This window comes from Solanum lycopersicum, chromosome 9 (assembly GCF_036512215.1).
Source record: "Solanum lycopersicum chromosome 9, SLM_r2.1".
NCBI classification, from domain to species: Eukaryota; Viridiplantae; Streptophyta; class Magnoliopsida; order Solanales; family Solanaceae; genus Solanum; species Solanum lycopersicum.
Window position 1 is genome coordinate 59,012,770 of NC_090808.1, and position 26,066 is coordinate 59,038,835.

Sequence of the window (26,066 nt, forward strand, 5' to 3'; positions counted from 1 at the left end):
CGATGTACATTTAAAGTTAAAGAGTATATATAAATTAGGGTCGAATAAAAATTAATTTATTTAAAGGATAAAAAACACAATTATATTATACTTAAAATATAAACATATGTTTCAGTTAAGAATAAAAATAAAAATTAATTTATTTAAAGAATAAAAAACACGAAAAACCATACAATTAATTATTTATTTCTTCCATTGAACATGGGTTTCTGGGCAAATGGGCCAACTGCTTCTTGATCCGTTAAATATCTCATAATATATTTATGGAAAAAATAATTGAATAATATTTTAAATTTTAATTAAAAGAATTTTTTCAATATTACTCCAATTTATATGATATTATTTCTTTTTTTATGCATCACAAATAAATGTCATATCATCCTTATTTTATTTTATTGAATCTTACTTAATCTATTATTATAAAAAAAAAAAATAGTTAATCAAGTATTAATTAACATGACTTTAATAAAGCAATTTAATAAATATTACAAAATCTTTTATTATTTCTTAAATCCTCTGCTTGATCAAAATAATTCAAATATCTCACGTTAAATAATTGAAACATGGACCCCATTCAAATCACTCAAACCAAAATAGTTTCTATCTTTTGAATTTCAATTTGTTAAAATATATATAAAAATAATTTTTAAAAAAACATTACTTAAAATATCAAAACAAGGGTAAATAGATAAAAGTGTAACGTCCTCCTACTATATTTTTGGATCTTCTCCATTTGATTAAATTCTTTTAAGTGGTTACTCACATTTAAAAATTATGAAATAAAGTTTTTTTTTAAATTAAGAAAGTTAAAAAAAAAATTATGGAATGAGGTTATTTTACTTTCTTTTTACAACAATAAATTCACTCAATTTGTGTGTCATATATGTTCAGAGTCACTATTATTGAGTTATAAATTAAGATTCGCAAGACATAAAATTAATATGTTTACAACAACATAACCAATGTAGTCCGATAGATGTACACAAACCTTGTTTTTGCAATTTAATATGTTTGGGAGCTTATTATAGGGGCCTTTCTTTTGGTCACGTTGTACTTTGATTGCTTAGACATTGAAGTACCATTATAGTTTTACACTTCCATTTTAGCCTTCGGATTCTGCACATAAACATCAGATGGTATGAACAAAGTTAAAGAAAATCTTTCTTTCTCCTATATATCGCGAGCATTTACACGCGCCTGAAGCTGAGATATCATCATCATCGCGCGTTTAAGTTCTGCATTCAGTACATTCTGATTGTTTCATGTTCTACTGCAGAAATCTCAGCACAAGTTATAGTGGGGAGAACAGAATAAAGAATAGAAACCACTTCATTTTAAGTTCTTTCTATCTGCCTTTGGGTGACAAAACTGACTCTATAGCCCGTGTCTCAGACGCCTTCTTCAGAATGAGACTTACTATTCCTGCGTGATCTCTTGGTAGGAACAAGTGGATTATTCTCCTCATCGTCAACTGCTGACGGTCTGTCCAACTCCACACCTTTAAAAACTGGGTGGACATAAGCAGTCTTGAGATATGCTTTAAGATTAAGAGTTGGTTCTGTCGCCCGTTCTAGTGTATCCTTCACCATTGCATCCTGCACCAGACACTTAACAATCTTAGCCTAAGTTGACAAACATGGTCAATAGCATTTCTAGATAGAGGAAAATGTAAGAAGTATGTGTAAAGATTGAATTCTTTCCTATTAGCACTTGAACCAGCACGGTGGCAGTATAATAAACGAACAAATTTCTAAAATATATGAACTTTTCGTTCTTCCTATTTACTAACTTGTAGTCCTCGCTTACAACGTGTTTGCAGTAGGTAATGAAACACTAACCTGCAAGGGGAATTTTACAAATGCCGACTCATATCGGCCCTTGCAAAATATATGGAACCAGATTGTCAAAACTGGAAGTGCAATCATTACAGGTGTTGATTTGGATATATTTTTGGTGCTCAACAAACCCAGCAATAGAAGCTGGGATATCACCAAACCTGTAAGTATACGACGATGTACATCTGGCCAAAATGCTGCGCCGCTCTCATACTTCTGATCGTACACATTAATGATCTAGAGGGAAGAGAAAATTTTCAGTATCTGACCATTTGATGGATATCTAGGGAGCAGAAACAGCAAATATTAAATGTTGAAGTTCAAGACCCCAACTAAATTGCACCATCTAAAATAGTTCAAGTTGCATGAAATGGATAAAAGAGCTGATAATTTCAAGCTGTCCTGAAGAGAAAGCAAGGTAAAGTAGCACATAATAAGTGCGGAAAAAACATCATCTAACTTCTAAGGGGTGACTTGCAGAGCTGAGTAGCAATTAAAGTACCATATATTTGTATATGGTGATGAAGTACTGCTTATTCTTGTGCCTAAATGTATAATAGTAATTGGTTTTTTCTTCTTCTTTTTTGTGTTATAGTAATCCTTTCATTTTTCACTCTGAAGACCTGCTATTGTTTTATTAGGTACTTGTTAAAGTCCCACATCAGTGGGATCAGAGGTCTTTGGTCTCCTTATATGGTCTTAGGCAAACCTCCCTCCTCATGAGTTAGCTTTTGGAGCTGAGTTAGGCCCAAGATCCATTTCTAGTCAAGCTCATCCCAATTGTTTACGATGTTGGCCTCCTGTTCTTATATTGTCCATGATCCAAATATCCAGTCTTGGGCGTGCGGGGGCGTTAAAGTTACACATCTGTGGGATAAGAGGTCCTTGGTCTCCTCATAGTCTTCGGTTATCCTCCCTTCATGTACTAGGTTTTGGGGCTGAATTCGGCCCATGATCCATGTGAGAAAATAGGAGATAAATATTACTCCCTCTGACCCAATTTATGTTGGCACTTTTCGTTTTTTCGAGAGTTAAACAGTTTAAGTTTAACCGGGAATTTGCGCATGAAATCTTCAACTTCTTTAAGTGAAATTTATATATTTGTAAACTACATAAAAAGTACTATAAGTCACAACATTTGATAATTCAAAATGTTTAAAAGATCTATGAAAAATTTCCGGTCAAAATTAGACTTGTTTGAATCTCGAAATCCAAAAAGTGTCACATGAAATGGGACGGAGGGAGTATTGAATTGTGTGGATGAGGAGAGTTTGGATTATTTGACATAATATCAGAGCCAGGTCCATCACGACTTATTATTTACTGATGTTGGGCCCCGTTTTAAATTATCCACGCTCCAAGTGTCCAGCCTTGCTCATGAGGCAAGGTGTTGAGTCCCAAACCGGTGGGATGAGTAGAAGTTGGATTCTTCACACTTCTTACATCTGCTATTTGTTCAGTTTTTTTTTTTTAGATAAATCTGCTAATTTCAGTAAAATAGTTCCAGCAGCAGTTAATTGGGTTTGTTTAATCAAATAATGTGTTATTGACATAAATAAGTAAAGGGGTTTTCATCTCCTTAACTGAATAAAGTGTTTTTGTTACCATAAATATAAAGCAGGAACGAAGTGTTTAAAAAAAAAATCAAGAGCAGGGTCAATTGTTCAGAATGAATGTTGTTGGCTTGTTGCACACTGAAAATACAAACTACACATTCTATATTTTCGTCATTGGCGATCCACAAAACGAAATGTAATTTTTGGAGAACACTAGATTTTTTTAGGCTCATTGCTATTACGCATTTATCACACATCTCGTAGGGACCTTCTCGACAAAATATCTAATATCTGTTACAAAAGGAACAGTGAACATACCTGATGGCGAAAAACCATATAAGAGAACGCGAAGAAGACAATGATGAAAGGCAGGAGTATAGGTGTGACCACTGAGTACACAAGGCCTAGTAGGAAGTACAGTTGTATGCGAGGTTCTGATACAGAGAAATTCAACGAACCGGGATCTGTAGCCTGCTGTCTATCCTGATCTGTCTTTACCAGAAAAGTATTCTTAAGATGAAACATAATGAAAGGAACCAATCTAAGAATCTCTGCAGCAATTCCAGCCCAACCATCAACCATTATGTAGGTAATGAAGAAAGTAGCCTTCAACGGCATAGCTACACCAACTGTTTTTGGAATTCTGAACATAATGGAAAAGGTTAAACAAACTGGTGCATATGATCAAGACAGAAGAAGAAATGCTTATAGAATATATAACCTTTAAATGAAGAAATCCTTTCATATCAAACACAGAGAAGTATTTAATAAGGAATTTCCTATAAACAAGTTCAGACTCCTTTCAATATCTGAAGTCACTTAAATAATCCAAACTCTTGATGCCTCATATACCTCAACACGCATAATGTAGCCCAATAATAGATCGGTCAATGTAATGCATCTGCAGTTGCAGCGTTCACTGAACATCATATAATGATAACTGCACTTTGAGGGGAAATATTATTCAAAAAGTACAACTATAACATCAAAATAACCCCATCTATGTTTTAATGCCCCCTATAATAGATCGGTCACAAGCAAGGATCGGCTATCAAAATTAGTGTAGTATATGCCAATATGGAACAATCGACAGAAGCAATTCTAGATAACAGTAATATCCTAATGCGAAAAGGTTACTTTTTCAGATAGCTCCATCTCTGAACCAAGAAATAAATAATCACAGGAGGTGTGACATGTTTATCACTGGATAATGTGAATATAATCTTCTTTCCTCTTTTCTTGTTTTAATTTTCAGGAATGGTGAAGTTGAAAATGTAATCCTTCAAATCTTTGTTGTGGATAAGATAAATTATACGCCCTTTGGTTGAATCTAAAGTCTAGATCACGGCTCCCTCACTATATTCCAAGGCAAGCTCCTATTACATCCTACTATTCCTGATATTCCCACTTCATTTAAATTTTTTGGTTTCTTTCTAGCAGTCCAACAGTAAGATCCGTCAACATTTCATGGCTTCCATTTAGACAAGCAGTAGAAACTCACTCTGATGGAGGCTCATCCACGAATCTCTGAAGCTGCTCAAAGGCTGCTCCAGTGATGATACTTCCCAAGAACACGTTGACAAGGATAAAGAAATGATATTTAGTCGCTGATCTTCTGTCCAAAGATGATAGTGATGTATAGCCTTCTATTTTTGACATGGCCATTAGAATCATAGGAAGAAGAATTAGAAAGATCTTCAATATAATCCCAGGAAGAACACCTTGGATAAAGGATTTGACAACTTCCCTGTAACAGAAATGTCCAGAAGTAAGAACCCAATTATTGATTTCTTAAATACATAATATCCTCAACTAATATATCTAAAGACGTCCTCAAGTGCAAATATAGAAGTCTGATGCTAATTTCATGGTGTCTGTCTTTCTAGATAAGTCAGCTAAACTGCTTACCTTCCCCAGGAAAAGATTTTGAAAGGACAAAAGAGAGAATGCGAGACTACTGAAAAGAGTATAAAAGTATAACATAGACCTCTAGTTCAGTGCATCTGGTAACCTGAACGCTTATATGGAAAGGGTACAAATATTCTTATGGTATAATCATCCATCAACCCAACAGCATTTCAAAAATTGCTTTGTTTCATTTTTTCTCTTTTATGTATAAACACTAGTACCACATTTTACTAACTTAACAGCATAAGATCACTTTTTTTAGTAAGTGAAAAAATCATTAAGTAAGACAAGCACTTACATTTGTATCAATGGCCTTAAGACGGGAAGTTTATTCTCTATACCATCAATGCTTGCCAAAGATTGAACAAATGCAATAGGGATCATAAAAAAGAATGTAAGGAAGAAGAAAGCAACAGTCATTAGCAGTTTGCGGATATTGAGTTCAACAAATGGTATTGAAAGATTATTCCAATAGACGTCACGTGGTTCAGGAGCCCATTGTGTCAACCAAATGGTTGGGTTACTTGATTGTTGTGTTTGAGCACAGACAGCTGCTCCCCAACGAGATTTGAATGAAACGAATGCTGCAGGAACTATTGCTTTGGGATCACTCATTACCTTTTCTCTTTCTATAGTTTCCTACATCAAAGGGTTAGTCTATTACCATAATGCAACAGGAAATCCAAATATTAATTGCTAAACTTCAAGCCTTTTCCATTAGCAAAATTACCAATTGTTGCTAATTGGTTGCCCATAATTCTCTTGATATTGGCAAATCATCTTATTTTGCAAAGATATTCATGATACAATGTGTATTAATTAAAACCAATCTTTGACAAGCTTAGCAAGTTTTTAGAGAAAGTAAAGACGAGAACCTATGTCTTATTTCAACGTAAATTGGTCTACGATCTCCTTGTACAAGCTAACATACAAAATTAGACGCAGCAAATAAAATTACCAATACTACCACAGGTTATGTTATGTTTTTCTCAACTTTAAATCCAAGAATCATCATATCTACAAGAGACGTCAAAAGAAGCTGAGAATATTTTCTCGCATTCTAGCTAACAACAAATATTAGCGAGAACAAACATTTGGCCCAATTCATGCAAGGTCTGTCAGGAGAAATCACCTTCTTTGCTCTAAGTTCAAAAGAGCTAGTTGAAACACGTTTTTTTTCAAGATGGTGCTTAAAATATGGAAAAATCTGAAAGGTCACATTTTTATGTATGAGCATGTACTCTAATTAAATCTTTGGCCCTGCTGAAGGTTTGTATGTACCTGTTAAATAGTCCTCAATGACTCATTTATCTTTCCAGATTTGATCATGTATGCCATAACTACAATGCTTATTGTTTTTTCTTAACAAACCTCCAGTGTTCAAAATCAGTTTGAGGTTTCCAACATGCAGCTCATTTGATGGGAAAGAAAGAACGTGATTTGTAAATATGAATTAGTTATGGCATTAGCATAGAACGAATCGATTGGAAGTATAACCCAACCCATGAAGAACTTTAAAACAGTGGTGCATGTAAATGGAAGAAAAGAAATACTTCAAGCAAAAAAAGTACTTATTCAGATGAATTCATAAAGAACAACGAGAAATAAGATACAACAGTCAGAGACACTTACTTCTTTACTCAACTTCTCAATTTCTGTGGTATAATAGTCGATGGCATCCACAGTTTTTCCCCAAAGGCCCCAAACTCCTGTCTATACATGACTGAACATGAGATTCGTTATGTATGATTGACTCACTAAACTTAACAAGAAAACAAACAGGAAATGAAAATAAACTACGCTTTGGGGTTTAGAAAGGTAATAAGGTAAAGAAGAAAAAGAAAGTACCTTCGTTTTTGGCTTGATCTTAGGGTTCCTCTCATACTTAGTTTGGTAGTATGTGAGCCAATTTTTGTAGCTCTTCTTCTTTTCAACCAACTTAGCTAAATTATTTGCATTGTAAACAACCTACAAGTTGAATAAGTACAAGGTTGATCAATCTCAGTAACTAATTTGCATTGTAAACAACCTACAAGTTGAATAAGTATAAGGTTGATCAATTGCAGTAACCGAAAAATGCCAGGACACGTAAGAATGAGAAATAGATAAATCCCTATACATCTCAGCATAACTAGGCTAGATAGGACATAACATAACTATGTCATCTAAGAAGGGAAGGAGACATGATATTAAACAATATCTGTATATTTCCCTGTCATTGTCTGAATTCTGAAATACATCATTCTTGATATTCAAATGGATAGAGACCTGGTGTGTTAGATAATGATCTGGATGATTCACACAAAAGAAATGTTCGACATGCTCGCTCACTGATTCATCTGGATCTGGAGGGACATTTCTCACAAGGACCTATAAGAGCACAGCACTGGTAAACTAACCAAACAGTTTACACCAAACACTCTAACATTTCAATGAATTATGTCATGCACCTACAGTGAACTGATCAGGCCGACGATTTTCAGAGGCCAGAAACTGAAGCCTCATGGTTGTTATTATATGATATTCTTTGTACAGTACATAGCAGGTCCAAAATGTGACTACGTAAGCCACTACCAGGTGTGCCCAAAACCTGAAATTTTTTTAGAAGACTTAAGTTAGCAAGTATCATCCTTATATAAACCACTAAACAAATGAAACTGCAGGAGCTAAGCCTCAAAAGAGTACCAAACGAGGTGCTATTTTATACATTACTATTTCACTATGCAACAGAAGTGATGAAACAATAAAATTCATCAATGTGGTGCCATAAAACCTGAGATGAATATATATTCCATTAACATTTTTTGCAAACATGCAGATATGTGTGAATATCTTTTTGAAACCTTGATTATAGAATTTTATTAAAAATATAATTATGGTTTGTGACGTGCAGTTACTTTACCAATTTAATATTTATGATGAACATTTTACACAAGAAACTCTATTTTATAAAATGGTTGAATAGAAGCAAGTAGCTTTTTTTACAACAACGTCAACACGAGAAACTAATACAGAAAGGGAAAAAGTCAATCCTCACCTCTTTGACGCATCCGGCACGTTGGATATCGAAAGTTTATCAATAGCGCTGAATGTTAGACCCTCAGTTTTCTCTAATGATTTCCCAGACCAATTGACAGGCACTAAAACCGCAAAAGAAAGTAGCGCGAGAGGAACAAAGATTTTCAAGCTGCATTGATAATACTGGAATTAGCGCTGATACATAAAAAGACAACAATAACTTAAAATCATTTTTTTCTGCCCACTTATCCCCTAAAAGTTCCTAGTGACAATGAAGGAAGCATAACCGAAAGCGTTCTGTTATCAGTAAAAAGTATAGCCTTTAAAGTGAAATGGACAAGAAATATTGTAAATGTTGTGAACTTACCCAAGAAGGTATATCCGTATATACACGGCAGAATCAAGACCAGCATGATCAATAAGCTCTGGTTCTGGCATTCTTAGAGCTGCAGGCATCCAATTCAAGAACCTTAGGTATGTTCTGCAGTCCAAGTTGACAAATTTTTTCATAAATGTTCCAGAAGTTCTCGGACTTGCTCGTATACCCTTCAGATACCATTTTGAAAAGTACACTCTGTCGTTCATTGGTTGGAGTCGTAGAATAGCAAATGCCACAAGAAATGCAAATGCAGATAGAAGATTGAGCACAGCTGAGAGAATAATATCTTCACTGCTAGCCATGTTTCCCTCCAAATGTTACTTGTAACCTGATCTTTCTGCAAGAAAAGGTATGTAGTGAGAACATGTATGATGATATTGACCGGGGAAGATAGGTTTAAGTATAAGACTTGACAACTTCTCCTGTTATGGTATTTCTCATAATTAGACCAAATTACTCATAACTTAGTTTAACAATATGTCATCAGTGCAATCAGCAGTCAGCAGAAGGGGATGCAGCCTTGTTCCCAGACTGAACCAGTAATTACAATGCACAGCATAAATATATGTGCTAATCAGTACAATTACAGGAAATACTAAGAAAAATTGAACTCACTTTCAAGAGTAAGAACTTAAAGGTTGAACCTGAAAATCCAAATTCTGGTTCTCCTCTGGCAGTCAGCACATTCGCTTTATTATCTAGGCACCTTTTGCCAGCCAATATGATGGTGCACTTTTACTCTAACAGACTGTACTTTTGTGCTAACCTACAAATGCAATGACAATATCTACAAAATAAGTACCAAAATATACATATACTTCACCACTAAGTAATTGAAGAAACATCAAAGTTACAACAAAACTTATCCAGAAACAGTGTGCTATGACATTGCTATGATGTCAGAGACATGCAGATAGACATTTCCCTGTTTTTGGTAAAACCGCTCATAACAAAAAGAAGAGAATCATAAAATAAACTTCTTGGGGTGATTTCTTCCCCTCCCAAGTCAGATACCCCTGGACTTAGTCGAGCTACGTGCAAGCTGATTCGACACCAGGGTCATCAAAAATAAAATACTCTGTTTAAGCCCAGAGTTGCAAAGAATAAAACAATGAGAACATGAAACAGCTTGTACATAAATCATGTATAAAACAAATTAAAATCAAGAACAGAGGCCCATCAACTTTTTATTATTTTCTTCTCTTCTATGAATTCAAAATTTGCTTATTCCAATATCATGAGGTTCGAAAAAAGTCTCTCATAATCAAGAAAACACACGAAAAATCAAAACTTTTTGACATATGATTACAAATTTAAAAAGATTAATAAACAAAAAAAAAAAACTAACCCAAAACGACCCAAGATTCTTGCTTTCCGTCCTCTCACAAGGACCCAACACAATTTTTCTCCACCCCTTTTGTCCAAACAAAACAAAAGTTAAGATTTTTTATAACAATGAGGTGAATGTGAATGATAACAACAACAACAACAACAAAACAGCCACCTCTCTTTTTTTTCTATGACAATGTGAAAAAAAGATTTCAGTAATTAGGGTTTCTGTGAGGAAGATTAATGACAGAAAAAATGGCCGGGCCTGAGAGTGAACGGAAAAAAAAAAAGCAGCGACGGGGACCGGCCTTCCTTTGGCAGGGGCAAAACTTGCTGTCATCAGACACTTTTACCCAATAAACGTTATATGCTCATATTAAAACACACCTCACCTCCTCATTAACCAATTCCACAAATGCCCCCCTCTCTTTTATTTCCTTTTCGAGTTTTGTCGTGGCTTTTTCACTTCTGTTATTTTTATTTTCGAACTAATTTGTTATGAGTTTTGTTGGGTCGGAATCTATTAAATAGCTGCCTTTTCATTTCGCGAAAAATTCTTGTCAATCATCTCTTCTTTGTTTCTCTCACTTTATACAAATATAAATGTATAATTTATATTTGTGTTTGTATAAAGCGAGAGAGACTGTATATATAAATAAAAATGCATATCTCTCCTGGTTATATTCTTTTAATTATACAAATACAAAATCTATTTTTGCCCAGTTCTTTTCTTTCTCTCTCACTTATACAAATATAAATTATACTAAATACAGTGTATAATTTGTGTTCATATAGAGGAGAGAGATTTGATATACAATTACGAATATTTTAACACGACTCAATTGCATATGAATTTATTTTTTTATGCATATATACAAAGATAATCATTGATACACATACATATGGTAGTTACATATAAACAATTATGTAACCGATATACATATACAGTTTAACTCTCTCCTCTCTCTCCTAATCTCGCTCGTCACTCTAGCCTAACACAGATTCATTATATACAAACACAATTTTCATAGACACGGACGAATTAGCGCCCGATATTTACCAATTGCCACAATTTCAAATTAGATGCTCTATAGCAACATAATTTAGCTATGAGACGCACAAATAGCAAAATTATAGCTATAAAATATTAATATGATTTTTATCTTTGACATTCCTAAAATTTACTCTATTTAAAATTGTAAATTTGAATGTCATTCTCTTATTTTTAATTATTTTCTTTTATTTTTGCGATAAATAGAATAGATTAAACCAAAATAAAACTTAGTGCGAATAGATTTATGTCATGCATAAATTGAATGACATTTTATTATTTTATTATCTCAGTAAAGATGTTATAGAAATATACCTAAAGTGGAAGGCATTATAGAAAGTTGAAAATTAGTTTTTACCTTCTTGCCAATCATTGATGAGAAGATCAAATTATAGACAATGTAATTTAATTTAGTGTGGAGATTTGTTTTAGTTCACACGCATAATAAATAAATTTAACATAAAATTATGATTATAAATAGTGATTGAATTAGTAAATTGTTTATTTAATTTATTCATGAAATATATATATTTGAGGTGATATGAATTGTTTTATATAACGATATATCTAATTTGGACATTTCAATTTTCATATAGGATTTTCCAATGTTATCATTATAAGATACACTGAATAAAAATATTATCTACTTGTTCAAATGCATTTTCTCTTCTTTTTAGTTATATTATTTCAAACTTAATTTTTGTTATAATGTGGGTATTTTTTTTTATCTCATTTTATTTGATACTTTAATTTTATGACTCAAATAAGTTTATTTTTTATTGTAAATTTTTTATAAATTTTTTAATCATTTTAATTATCAATTATTATAATTTATAATATTTTTAAATTATCTGTGAATATATGAATTTCATCAAATTAATTAATTCTCAAAAAAATTAAAAAAATATCACATAAATTAAACGGTGACCTCGGACAAGAAATGCTCAGACAAGAATAACCTCGGATAAACAAACGACAGGAGCCAACAACCACCGCCCAAGATAGGGAATCATTCTTTTTTGTTTATGTTTAAAAGAAAGATGAGGTTTTCTTATTTATTTAAAAGTAATTTCACTAAACTTTTCAATACATTGAATATTATAAAATATTTAAATAGAAAACTAAAATATGCTATATCAAAAAAAAATATTTACTATTTATGTTAATATAATTTTCTAACTAATTATAATAATCTTTTAAAATTAAATAAATTGCACAGGTGTTTGCCTTTTTGTCTGCATTTTTTTTGCTTACTTTTATTCTTTTGTTTATTCTTCTTTTTTGGTCTTTTTTTCTCTCTCTTTTATCTTTCTCCTTTTTGTTCTTCTTTTTCTTTAAAATTTCATTCATATAACTATTTTCAAATCAGTTTTTGTTCATATTTTTTATTTTTATCTAAAAATACGACGAGAAAAGTAACAGAAATTAAAAATCAAAAATTTACACAAAATTATATTTTCAAGCTGAAATTTCAAATCTATAAAGTTAAAGCAGCAAGAACTCACCAATAATGATTATTATAAAGCTTCAAAATTTAAATTTATTGTTTGAATTTTATTAATTTGTGATTAGTTTTGATAGATTGTTCTCACAAATAATTGAAAATGTCGTTTGGAGATTATATCTCAATTTTAAGATCAAGTTTATAAGTAATTTTAAAAAAAATATTAGATTGGAAGTCAAAAAAGGTTAATTTTATGAAACTATATCACAATTGTATTAAAATTGTATTAAAATCATAAACGATAATTTATATTCAAGAGTAATACAAGTTTAATTTGGTCTATAGATTATTATCTTGTCTTTCGTTAGTTATGTTTTCATTTATTCTTAATTTTATCTTCTAATTCAAATTTAATATTGTGTAATCACTTTTAATGCAAATTTTATTCATTTGTAGTTTGTTATTTGTCACTATTAGATTACTTATTTAATTTATTATTAATATAAGTTTAATTCACTCTATAGATCAATGTCTTGTCTTTCATTAGTTACATTTTCCATTCATGCTAATTCTCTCTTTTAATTCAATCTTAGTATTTGTGTAATACACTTTTAATGCAAATTTAATATATTTCGCAGTTTATTGGTTGATTTTTTACTATTGAATTACTTGTTTAATTCATTATTGATACAAGTTTAATTCACTCTATAGATCAACGTTTGGTCTTTCATTAGTTACTTTTTTTGTTCATGATTAATTATCTCTTCTAATTCAACTTTAATTTTTTTTTCATACACTTTTTATACAAGTTTAATTCATTTTACAATTTATTGGTTGTTTTGTTACTATTAATTTATTTAATTCATTATTGATACAAATTTTATTCAATTTACAGATAATAAGATCTTTTGTTCGCCACATTTTGCATTCAATTTAGTTGCTTCTCTTTTTTTTGAGAGAGAGATCGAAAAAGAGCTCATAAAAAGAAGTGGGTAAAGAGAAGAGAGGAAGAACGAGTGCGAGAGAGACAGAAAAAATAAAGCGAAAAAGTGTGAAGGGGGGGGGGGAGGGGGAGCGAATTTAAAAAAAAAAAGAGACACTTTAATAAAATACATAATATTGTCATATATTGCTATAAATGATAATAATTATAAAGTATATCAAAATAAGTAATTATTTTTTAAAAGAACCCCCTCATGTAATTAATTCATATTTAAAATTACAGAATTTCAATATTTTGCGGTGATGTATCATATTATAACCTATTACGACATGATATATAAATATGTGTTATAAAATCAAGCTCATACGACTATAATCATAAAGAGAAGAAGACGAGAGAAATAGATAGAAGAAGAGGATTTTTCTTCTTATTCAAGTATATGTAAGTCTCATTTGTATCTCATACAATAGTGAATGAACAACCCTATTTATAAAGTGAGAAATCACTCCAAAAGTCATCATATTAAGTATCATAATAAATAGATACATTCTTATCCAAAAAGGTTCATGAAACTTAGTGAATATGGATTGTTGTTCATGTACCAACTTTATGAACTATCCACTCATTCAATGAATTTATAACACTCCTCCTTGGATGTCCATAGATAATGTGTCTCGTTAAAACCTTACTAGGAAAAATTCTATGGGAAAAAATTCTAGTGAAGGAAAAAAAGTACACATATCTTTTGATACGCACTATTTGTTGCCTCATAAAAAACCTTGCCAGGAAAACCCAGTGGGAAAAACCTCGGTCAAGGAAAAAAGAGTGCAACGCGTATTATACTCCCTCTGATTAAAACATCACTTAATTTCTTGTGATGATGTCTACAATCTTCGTACATTGTGGTTGGTATATTCTTTTTTCAAAGAAAAATCACACATTTCTTGAATATGGTGTGTCATTTATCTCAACCAGACGCACTTTCGACTTGTTTCATGGAGGACTTTTATTTCTGTGCAGCAACATTTGCTTTATTGATAGCCAGGATATTATTGTGCCTCCACATGAAAATAAATAGCGTGTTTGAGATCGTGCTCTATGCAGATCAGATAAATATTCTGCATCTGCATAAACAATCAATTTTGTCTTGGATTCCTCGGAATAGGATAAATCCATAACTATGGTCCTTCGAGGATATTCAATCATGTGCTCAATACCATTTCAATGTCCTTTTATCAGGGAGAAACTAAATCTTGCCAGTAAATTTACTGCAAAACAAATATCTGGTCAAATATTGTTAGTAAGATGCACTAGTGCCCTGATTGCACCAAGATATAGAGTTTCATCACCAAGAAACTCTTCATCCTTCTTTTGAAATCAAACTGAATCATCATTTATGTCAAGTGATACCATAATCATTGGAGTACTCAATGAATGCGATTTATCCATATAAATTGCATCAAAACTTTTCAGTGTATGTGCACTATTAGACAAATATTTCATTTGTCAAATTATTAATCTGTAGGTCAAGACAAAATTTTGTCTTACCAAGACCTTTTCATAAAAATACAAGGACAATTAGGATCATTCTTTTGTACCCTTTTTTTCCTTGACTATTTCAATCCATATAAGGATTCTTGAAGCTTTATTGAAAAAGTTTCTTTCAAACTCTTATATGCTTCAGACACCTCAATTGTTTCAAAGATTTTCATATAACCTTCATTGTCTAGCTAGACATTACAATTATTCATTACATGCATTCAAGTTTTTCATATGTTGCCAGATCAAAACAAACCTCATTGCATCCACCAAAGCGGAAAACATCTCCAATAATGTGAGAATTTTTGCGATAAATCTCCATGCCCCAAGGCACAAACCGTATTTGATATCTTACGGTTATACTATCGCATAATAATTTATTTGTACCCCACTGACATTATACCTTGATTTATGGACTACCAGTCCAAAATGTCACTTTTCTAAGTGAAACAAAATATACTTGAATTGTGCATTTTACTTGGCCAACCATTTATCTGTCCACACTATATGACAGATTTGAATTCAAGATCCTCGTTATAATTTATATCATTGAACGCTACCTCATATCAAAGATACCGTCGACGGTTATTTGATATCGATTCTGACAAGACATAACTTATCGAGATCTCTTTATTTTTCTTCATTTTATAGGTACCTGAACCTTTTTCAAGATTTTATGTGTTTTGTCAATGTGTTCTTTTATAGAACTTGACTCATAATCATGACCATATTGATCATTTGCTCCTTCCTTCTTCAAGAAATTTTATATTTGGAATCGATTGGTCTATTACGCTTCCGGCGTATCATAGACTTTCTCCTTCAAGGACTTCACATTGGAGCATTTGTAGCTGAATTATATCATAGGGTCAGTGCATTCATCTGGCAACTGATTTGCAACATTATACAACTGAATTATCCCTTGAACTTTAAGTTCACATATTTATTTAACGAGGATCTAGATAATTCATAATTAACCTCACACATAATTTTCAGCTGTCAATCATCTCTCCCCCTAATGTTAGAAAATCTAACATTTATCCCAACCTTATTTGGAAATTCACCTTTGTGCGTGGTGGAGCATTTAAGATCATAACCGCACATGTAACATTTTAGATGAAAATTATATGATTCCTGACCCTGAACCAATTTTAATGGGGAGACCTTGTTGGCTTGATGCATACATCTGTTGCTACATGTTAAATAAAGTTATCTCATACCAAATTTTATTTTGAGAGTTTTGTTCTCATAACCATGATTTAGCTATAATTGGAGGCATACAAGTTTTGCTAAATCAACCAGCATTATAAATATAATTTCACAATTTGGAACTGTGCTCTTAATTTAACAATTCGAGCAAACAACCTTACAAACACCAATTTGTAAGTTAACAATAAAGCACATGTGATCATCGCATAGATGCTCCTATCATATAGTTGCAAATGATCCACATGGCAGGTGAACGGGCCCATATTCACCCTTTTATATTTTTCAAAAAAATTTAGGGGATTACAATCCCAACCTTAGCTGGTACAATGATCATTTTATCAAGAGAACAAGCAACACAAGAGAATTCTTGAAGAATCTTTATTTCTTCATCATATAAATCATCTGAATTCTCAATTACGTTTGCATTACATTTAATCGGAATGGTCAGCCAGTCATGCCAACTGATCTTTATTTTAGTACACTTATAATTTATTTTTACATGTGATTTCATCAGCATGGACATGTTTGTATGGAACAAACAAGAGGAAAAGTGGGGTAATCTTTTACATAAATATCTATAACCCTCTTCGGTTGTAGTGATTTATTGTCACGACCCAAAACGAGCCGCGAGTAGCACCCACACTTATCCTACTATGTGAGCGAACCAACCAATCTAAACCCCAACATTTCAACCATAATAAACAGAATATAATGCGGAAGACTTAAAACTCATTAACGAAATCAATTATTAACTTCTAAAATTTATCAATTACTATCCCCAAAATCTGGAAGTCATCACCACAAGAACATTCTATCCTCAAATTACTAAATCTAAGAGTGTCTAGGAAGCTAAAATAAGTAAACAGAAGATCTATCACAAAATCTACCACCTCCTGAAAGGATTTTGCTGCAGTAGCTACCTGTAAGGCTGGATTCTGCAAATCTGACCTCAATCCCTTCACAAAACGGCGAATCCGCTCTTGTGGACTGAAGCAAAGCTGGGTGGCATACCTGGATAATGCACGAAACTTAGCCTCATGCGCAGTAACCGACATCCTGCCTTGCTCTAGGATCAGGAACTTATCTCTCCTCCTATCCCTCAAAGTCTGGGGTATATACTTCTCCATAAATAAGCTAGAGAATGATGCCCAAGTCATAGGTGGTGCCTGTGCTGGTTGACACTCAACATACGATCGCCACCACATTTTGGCATTTCCCTGAAACTGATAGGTTACAAACTCAACACCGAATCGTTCCACTATGCCCATCTTATGTAGCAACTCATGACAATCAACCAGAAAATCATAGGCATCCTCAGATTCAGCACCCTTGAAGACCGGAGGTTTCAATTTCAAGAACTTACTGAAAAGTTTGTGCTGATCACTTGTCATTATAGGCCCTGTAGTCAATCAAGGAAACGTGCCTATTTCCAATGAGGCATCCATGCGGGGAGCCACAGCAGCTGCATGTTGTACTCCCGGAACCTGAGATGCTGGTGCAGAAAACACTGGAGGTGTCTGGCCTTGATCAGATAACCCGCTAAGATAAGCAAGAATCTAATTAATCATCTCTGGGGTAGGTTGGGGTGGTAATTCCTCATTCTGCACTTGTTCATTCTCCCCTTCCTCACCCTCTCTTACTACTTCCTCAGTCGGTGGAGGAGTCACCGCCCTAGTACTAGATGGGCCAGGTGTTTGTCCTCTTCCTCTAGAGGACGTCCTCCCGCGACCTCTACCACGGCCTCTTGCCACTGCTCCTCTTCGAGCTACAACCCCAGTGGCTGGCTCAGACGCATCATGTCTTGTCGGTGTTGGTGTTGGCGCGGTTGTTGCTCTAGTTCTAACCATCTGCGAAATAGAGTGAAGATGGTTAGATACCAATTTGTATCACCTAGATACCAATTGGATCCAAGTACTAGCACGAAAGAAAGAAAGAAAGAAAGAAAGAAAGAATGGGATTTTCCTAAAGTCCTATAGCCTCTCAAAGAAAAGTAAAGGCGTCCCCCTACCGTTCCTCAAGACTCTACTAGACTCGTTTTTGTGTGATGAGACCAACGAACCTAATGCTCTTTTACCAAGTTTGTCACGAGCCGCGAGTGGCACCCACACTTATCCTACTATGTAAGCAAACCAACCAATCTAAACCCCAACATTTTAACCATAATAAACAGAATATAATGCGGAAGACTTAAAACTCATCAACGAAATCAATTAATAACTTCTAAAATTTATCAATTACTATCCCCAAAATCTGGAAGTCATCACCACAAGAACATTCTATCCTCAAATTACTAAATCTAAGAGTGTCTAGAAAGCTAAAATAAGTAAATAGAAGATCCATGCCCGAACTTCAAGGACATCAAGACATGAGTGAGAGAGACTCCAGTCCGAGCTAGGACAATAGCTCACCCTGAAATCTGATATGATGAAGACTGGCTAGAGTTGCGGGCGAGTCGAAGTCGATGGCACGTTTGCTGCATTCCACAAATAACAAAGAAGAAAAATTACAAGTAGGGGTCAGTACAAGGCACAAGTACTGAGTAGGTATCATCGGCCAACTCAAAATAGAAAGCAATATATATCAGATAATAACATAAAATCAACTACAATACTCAACAAGTGGCAACAACAAGTACACGAACCATTGGCAACAACACCAAGCACACCTATGAGGACTCAAGCCTCCACACCATACTCATTTGGGAAATAGGTTCTATAAATCTGAGTATATTAGCATAATTCAAGATTCATTCTCTTTACTAACCTGGTGCCGGAACGTGACACTCCGATCCCCTACTATCCTAGTGTCGGAACGTGACACCCGATCCTCTACTATCCTGGTGTCGGAACGTGACACTCCGATCCCCTAATTCTACGTGTCGGTTCGTGACACCCGATCCCCTAATTCTACGTGTCGGTTCGTGACACCCGATCCCCTAATCTCATTCTTTCAGTTCATCAAGCCTTCTTTTATACCAAGGCATCATCATTAACAAAGAGGTTTTAAGGTTTAAGATTCAACAGCCTCATCATGCTAATTCATCACAATTACATAATCACATCATGCAAGCACACAAGTAAGCATATAGAAGACTTTACAAAATTACCCAATACATATCAATCGCTATTTAGAGTTTACTACGGAATAGCATAAACCATAACCTACCTCCACCGAAGAATCGTGATCAAGCAATCTACTTCTCCAATGCTTTGCTTTCCTCTTCATTTCTCCCCCTCTTCTCTCTGTTCTTTCTATTTTTCCTTGTTCAAACTCTTTTCCTTTACCCTAATTACCATATAATTAAGTATAAAAGATGGTAAAATTAATCCACTATTTATTTCAAGGTTGTCTCCTTTAACCCCCAAGTAATTGAATTATTAACATTAAACCACTAACTTTATAATCATAAGCAGGAATAGTCCAAAACACCCCTTAAAACTTTTAACAGAAATCCGACCCAGTCAGGGTTACGCAGCCTGTGACGGTCCGTCGTGCCTTCGACGGTCCGTCCTGCTGTTTCCGTCACAAATTTCAGAGAGTTGAATTCATTAAAGACTCTGTGACGGTCCGTCGTGCCTACGATGGTCCGTCCTGCCATGTCGTCGCGAAGTTCAGAGACTCAATTTCATTTAAGACCCTGTGACGGTCCGTCATGCCTACGACGGTCCGTGCTGCTCTTCCGTCGCGAAGTTCAGAGAGTTGATCTCAGTACCCAAATTTCCAGAATCTAAGTGTTTTGGAACGAGACCCCCTCGATGGCCCGTCGTGCCCATGACGGTCCGTCGTGTGATCCGTCGACCCAAACAGTTACTACCAGAATAAACTCTACTGCTCAAAACGACTACATTTATAGTCTCAATATTTATTTTCAATAAATTCGAAGCTCAAAAAGTTTCTTTTGAGACTTAGTACAACCCCAATATTATTCCTCTGATAATAGCACAACTCGTTAGAGCTTGCAATTAATTTTATACCTTCTTCCATTTAAGATATTTTGTATAGTATGTCATATTCAACCAATAGTAGTATATGTCTTCGGTTCCTGATAATTGTTAGTGACTGAAAACTATTTTATTCTAAATTATAAAAGATTTTAGAAAATATATACCTGATTTAATGCATATAATACTTTGATCTTCATAACGAGATCAACCAAAATATGAGCTAAAGAAAAACAAGAACTCACTCTCAATTGGATAGAGTCTCGTGCTGACAACGTGTTATAAAATCAAGCTCATAAGACTATAATCTTAAAGAGAAGAAGACGAGAGAAATAGATAGAAGAAAGGGATTTTTCTTCTTATTCAAGTATATGTAAGTCTCATTTGTATCTCATACAATAGTGAATGAACAACCTATTTATAGAGTGAGAAATCACTCCAAATGTCATCATATTAAGTATCATAATAAATAGATGCATTCTTATCCAAAAAGGTTCATGAAACCTAGTGAATATGGATGGTTGTTCATGTACCAACTTTATGGATTATCCACTCATTCAATGAATTTATAACAATATGTCTTTTGATTTAATTTTTATGGATGTTTATGTCATTTAATTTTGGTGTACACAAGTAAATATTTCAAATTGTGACATAATACATGTAAAACGCCACATAAAACACAAAATTGTTATGTAGAACATCACTAGGATGAATACAGAATATGTTTATTTATTCAATTTCATGTACTGAAAATTAAAAGGCACAAATATCAGTTAAAGAACATATTTATATATTATCCCTATTATTTTTAGAAAAAAATTATTGAAATACAAGTCTTATGTTCTCCTTATTTCCAATATCCCCTTCTATTTCTAAAAATATCTACAAAAATTTATTAATATATTTATTTATTTAATAAATTTTTATTTCTTTAATGTATCTGAGCTACATATCAATGTATTTGAGTCGGTGTTTAATGTATTCGAGCTATATATTATGTGTTTGTTTTATTTTATAATGTATCTGAGCTAATTTTTAATGTATCTGAGCTACATATTATGTATCCGAGCTAGTTTTTAATGTATCCGAACTACATATTATGTATCCAGTTTATGTTATAGTGAATTCGAGATACTCTTTAATGTATTTGAACTACAATTTGTGTTACTTTTTAATGGATTAATGTAAGTACAAACTAAAGAGGGATAAATTGTAATTTCATATTAAAACTAGGGAAAAGTGTCTGATATACCCCTCAATTTTGTCATTTGGAGCTGATATATACCCGTCGTTATGAAATTGATTCATATATATCCTTACCGTTATACAAACAACTCGCACATACCCCTGCCGTTACAAAATGAGCTCACATATACCCTTCATTTAACGGAAATTAAAAAATTAGTTTTAAATTTATATTTTTTACTTTTAATTTTTTTAAAAAAATTATTTAGGGGTATGTATGATTCTTCTATCAAAGTTCAAGGTACATTTTAACTTTTTTCATACATAAATTATTCTTTAACTTTTTTTATTATAATTATTTGAGTTTCCTATTCTTTTTTTTTATTTCATTGATTAGTTTAAAGAAAAAAAATTAAACTATTTTTTTTGTCTATATTGTAATTTGATTTTTGTATTCGAAGAAAAAAATTTGGTCATCTACAATAAGTTGTACAAGAATATTAGTGGAACATAAATAAATTTGACTATCAAAATAATAATTCTAAATTAGTCATTGAAACAAAAAAAAAAGTCAAAAAACATATGTTTCACGAGGATTAAATTTACTCATATTGGATTGTATTTTTTAGAAAAAAAATAAAAAATTAGATTAATTTTTTTTTTCATTTTCGTTAGAGGAAAAGGGTATATGTGAGTCATTTATTTATAAGTAGGGGTATATATGAATCAGTTTCATAACAAGGGTTAATCAGATCTAAATGACAAAGCTGAGGGGTATATCAGACTTTTTTCCCTTAAAACTATGTGATTCCTAAAATTTATCCTTATTTTTAAGTAATACTTCCCCTGTCCCTAGTTACCTGTTCACATTTTCTTTTATAGTTGTTTCTAATTACTTGACCATTTTGACAAATCAAGAAATAACTTTTTTTACCTATTATGCCTTCAGTTAATTACTTAGAAAAATGTATAACTTTTTAAAAATCTTAAATTTTTAATTCATCTACTTTATAATTTATAGGAATAAAGGATAACTCATTATGTCAGTCATTATTTGTTAATAAATATGTCAATTTAAAAGTGAACAAGTAAATTATGAACGGGGGAATATCAAGCTATTATTTGCATTGAAAACTAAATTGGATAAAGATACAATCAAGTATAATTAGGTAAAATAATGTTCAATAGCCTTATAGATTAATGGCATGTGTATTATATAATAATTTATAGTTGAGATCCATTTAAATTATATACTCATTAATTATAATAATAAAAACAACAAAGCACTCAAATGTTTTATTTTTTAAAACTATCAAATAAAGCAATTATATGTACCCAAGCTAATATTTTCACGAAAAATATTTAAGATTGATGGGAATATATAAACTTTTTCACTTTTTACCCGATAAACTTGTTCATGAGTAATTTCACACATACTTTCTTAAAATTCTGAAGATATCTCCTAGAATAGATCAAACTTAAAAGGAAAAAGGATGAAAAAAAAACCCTCAAACTTTGATTTATTGTTTGACTTTTACACGTGCCGTTAAAATAAAGTTAAATTTACCCCTCCCATTACTAATTTTACCAAAATTGCCCCTCGTTAGACAGAATCCCTAAAATTGACCCAATTACCCAATTTTCCTTATTTTCAACCTCATTATCCGACCCATCTAAAATATTCCGGTACCAATTGAGCCAAAGCCCTGTTATCCATTCTCTCTCTTTGAACGAATAATCTCCTTTACCTCATAAGAATCTAAGTGAAGAACCATGAGTTAAAGAACAAACAACCCAAATGGCCTTTACCCATTCCGAGTTGTTGATCGAACCCGACGGTGGCAAGCTTGTTGAGCCCTTCGTTGATGAATCACAAAGAGATTTGAAGAGTAAAGAGGCTTTGAATTTGCCCAAAATAAAGCTTACGAAGATTGATGTTGAATGGGTTCATGTGTTAAGCGAAGGATGAGCCAGCCCATTGAAAGGGTTCATGAGAGACTCTGAGTTCTTCAATTTAATTCGATTCGCCTTGAAGATGGATCAGTTGTTAACATGTCGGTTCCGATTGTGCTCGTCATTGATGATTGATGATTCTCAGAAGAATCAAATTGATGGGTCGAGTAACGTTGCCCTTGTTGTTGATGGAATGACTTCGGGTCTACGTCATGATTGACCCGATTCTTATTGGGTCTGCAACTGTATGAGAAATGAAGGAAGATTGAGAGGTAAGAAGAATTGGACTTGGGTAAAGATCGAATTTTTGTTTCAGATTTTCCAACGAAATAGAGATAGCGGAAGAACAATGGATTGAATGAAAGAGAGAGGCAGGAAGAAAGAGATATGTGTAAAAAAACAAACTTAAAATTCAAAAAATCTATTTGTTAAGCAAAATCGTGTAGAAAATTAGAGAAAAAGTTACTGGTTAAAGGCAACTGGGTTGTATCAGTCCAAAGAGAGAATGGTAAGAGGCATTGGGATAATGGTGCCGTTTATTTAGGAGTACGGAACCTAAATAAGCCATAAAAATATGTAAGTGATCAAAATAAATCACTATTTTAGTATGTAACTAAAATAAGATTAGTGGAAAAAAATTTTCATTTTATTTAATTTTCTAAACGTTTTTCGTTAGTGTTATAACATATATTTTAATATATAACAAAAAAATTTCTTCCATTTTATAAAGTGAAACTTTTCTTCCACTTTATAAAATGGAACTTTTTCTTAAACTTTATAAAGTACAAGAAAATCTTACACTTTATAAGAGGACTATTTTTCACGTTTTGAAGAAACGTTACAGTATTGTCATACAATTATATGATTTGATATATTATAAAAACAAAAAAAAAGTTACAGTATGTATTTTTATTTTTTTATTCTGGAAAATCTTCCAATCTCTATTTAAGGACGTTTAAACATAGATGATAACACCTACAACATAAAGTCTTCTATTTTTCTTCATTTCAATCTCAAAAAAAAAATGTCTTCTACACCTAAAGTTAAAGTTTTAATTTATTGGGATAACGAAATTATACATGACGAAAATACCGTTTATTATAATTGTCCTCCCAAACACAATGCTAAATATCCAATCGTTTTTTTACAAGGCATACCGTTTAAAGTTTCAATTTTTTTACAAAGTGAAAGATTTGTTTCCACTTTATAAAATGTAAGCAAAAGTTCTACTTTATAAAGTGGAAGAAAAAGTTACACTTTATAAAGTGTAAGAAAAAGTTTCGTTTTATATTAAAAATACACGTTATGATACTAACAGAAAACGTTTAGAAATTGGATGAAGTGAACCTTTTTTCTTCCACTAAGCTTATTTTAGTTACATACTAAAATAGTGGCTTATTTTGTTTACTTTTATATTTTTATAGCTTATTTAGGTTCCGGACTATTTAGGTGGGTCGAATAATTGGATTAAAAATAGGAAATTAGTTTTTTTTTTGAAATTCGAGTAATTGGCTCAATTGGGGTTAATTTTGGGGATTTTATTTAATTAGGGATAATTTTGGTGAAATTAGTAACGGGAGAGGTAAATTTAAATTCATATTAACGGCGATGATAAAATCAAATAATAAACCAAAGTTGAGGATTTTTTTACCCTTTTCCCAACTTAAAAAGATAACTAAGTTCTAAATAAGAGTAATAAAGAATATGATGATAAAAAAAAATTTAAAAAAAAACTTAATTGGAGATTTTCAAATAATTATAAAAATATATTTATTTAGATTTTTCAAAAATGATTCTTTAAAATTAGTATAATATAAAAAGTTCAATACAAGTACGAGGTTTGGCAGGTAAAAAAGTTGGAAAGTCCACATATTTTCGTCAATTTTGATTGTTTCTTGAAAATATTAGCTATGGTACACTTAATTGTTTTATTTGATAATATTAAAAAATATCAATAATTGATGTTTTTGTTGTTTTTATCATTAAGATGAATATATAACTTAAATCAATCTCAACCATAAATTACTATAAGTACACATGACATGAATTTATAAGGCTATTGAACATTACTTGACCTAAATATACTTGACCGGATCTTTATCCATATAACTTTATGGTGAAAAGGTATTTTAATTTTTAATGCGCGTAACCTTTTAGTTTTTTTAATTCAGCGCCAACGCGTTAAACCATTCAGCCAAACAATTGCAGTGTGTAGCTCTCCTACCTACTCCAATTATAGAATATTAGCTGAATTTGTAAGGCAATATACGTTTATTAAAAAAATATTTAAAAATCTAATTTAAATTATTTCTTTATATATCGTCATTTTTAATTTTACATGAAAAATTGAGTGAGTTTATCATTCTATCCTTATTTAAGTTTTTTTAAAGTCAACTTTTTGTCAATGAATATGAAATTATTTATTTTGATTGATTGATTTGATCAAAATGAAAATGAATTATGCATTTAGTATTTCTACATTAATTAAATTTAAATTTTTAAGGTTAAATAACTCATTGGGATAAAATAGAAAAAATATTGTAGTTTATGCATTGATTTTATGAAATGACAAGCATTATAAATCAACTATTTATAGTAAGGAGGACATATACAAAGAAACGAAGTGAGTATATTTTTCACTATACTCTTTTTGTTTATTCTCAAGTTATTCTTACGAGTAGTATTACTTATCTCCTAAAAAGTGTAAAACTTCATTAAAGATAAGGGCAATTAGGAAAATTTTCAAACATTTGTCTTGTACATTGAACAATTCCAA

At 32.2% G+C, this 26,066-nt stretch overlaps 1 protein-coding gene across 3 annotated transcripts; it reads right to left on the bottom strand.

Annotated features, from left to right (window-relative positions):
• Nucleotides 1-1,148: 1,148 nt before the first annotated feature.
• On the bottom strand, nt 1,149-10,579 carry LOC101250627 (CSC1-like protein At4g02900). Of its 3 annotated transcripts, XM_019215455.3 has the most exons (14): nt 10,201-10,578; nt 10,045-10,110; nt 9,341-9,462; nt 8,685-9,033; nt 8,337-8,486; nt 7,754-7,889; nt 7,568-7,669; nt 7,148-7,267; nt 6,932-7,012; nt 5,598-5,938; nt 4,893-5,138; nt 3,710-4,034; nt 1,839-2,072; nt 1,149-1,595 (listed from the first exon to the last, which is right to left on the bottom strand). In XM_019215455.3, the coding sequence occupies exons 4-14, from the start codon at nt 8,996-8,998 to the stop codon at nt 1,389-1,391; spliced, it is 2,256 nt and encodes a 751-aa protein (XP_019071000.1). In that variant the 5' UTR covers nt 8,999-9,033; nt 9,341-9,462; nt 10,045-10,110; nt 10,201-10,578; the 3' UTR covers nt 1,149-1,388. The 3 variants fall into 3 exon arrangements, with proteins under 3 accessions (XP_019071000.1, XP_010326353.1, XP_019070999.1); XM_010328051.4 differs by having other exon boundaries at nt 9,312-9,462; nt 10,045-10,579; XM_019215454.3 differs by having other exon boundaries at nt 10,045-10,578.
• Between the last annotated feature and the right edge of the window lie 15,487 nt (nt 10,580-26,066).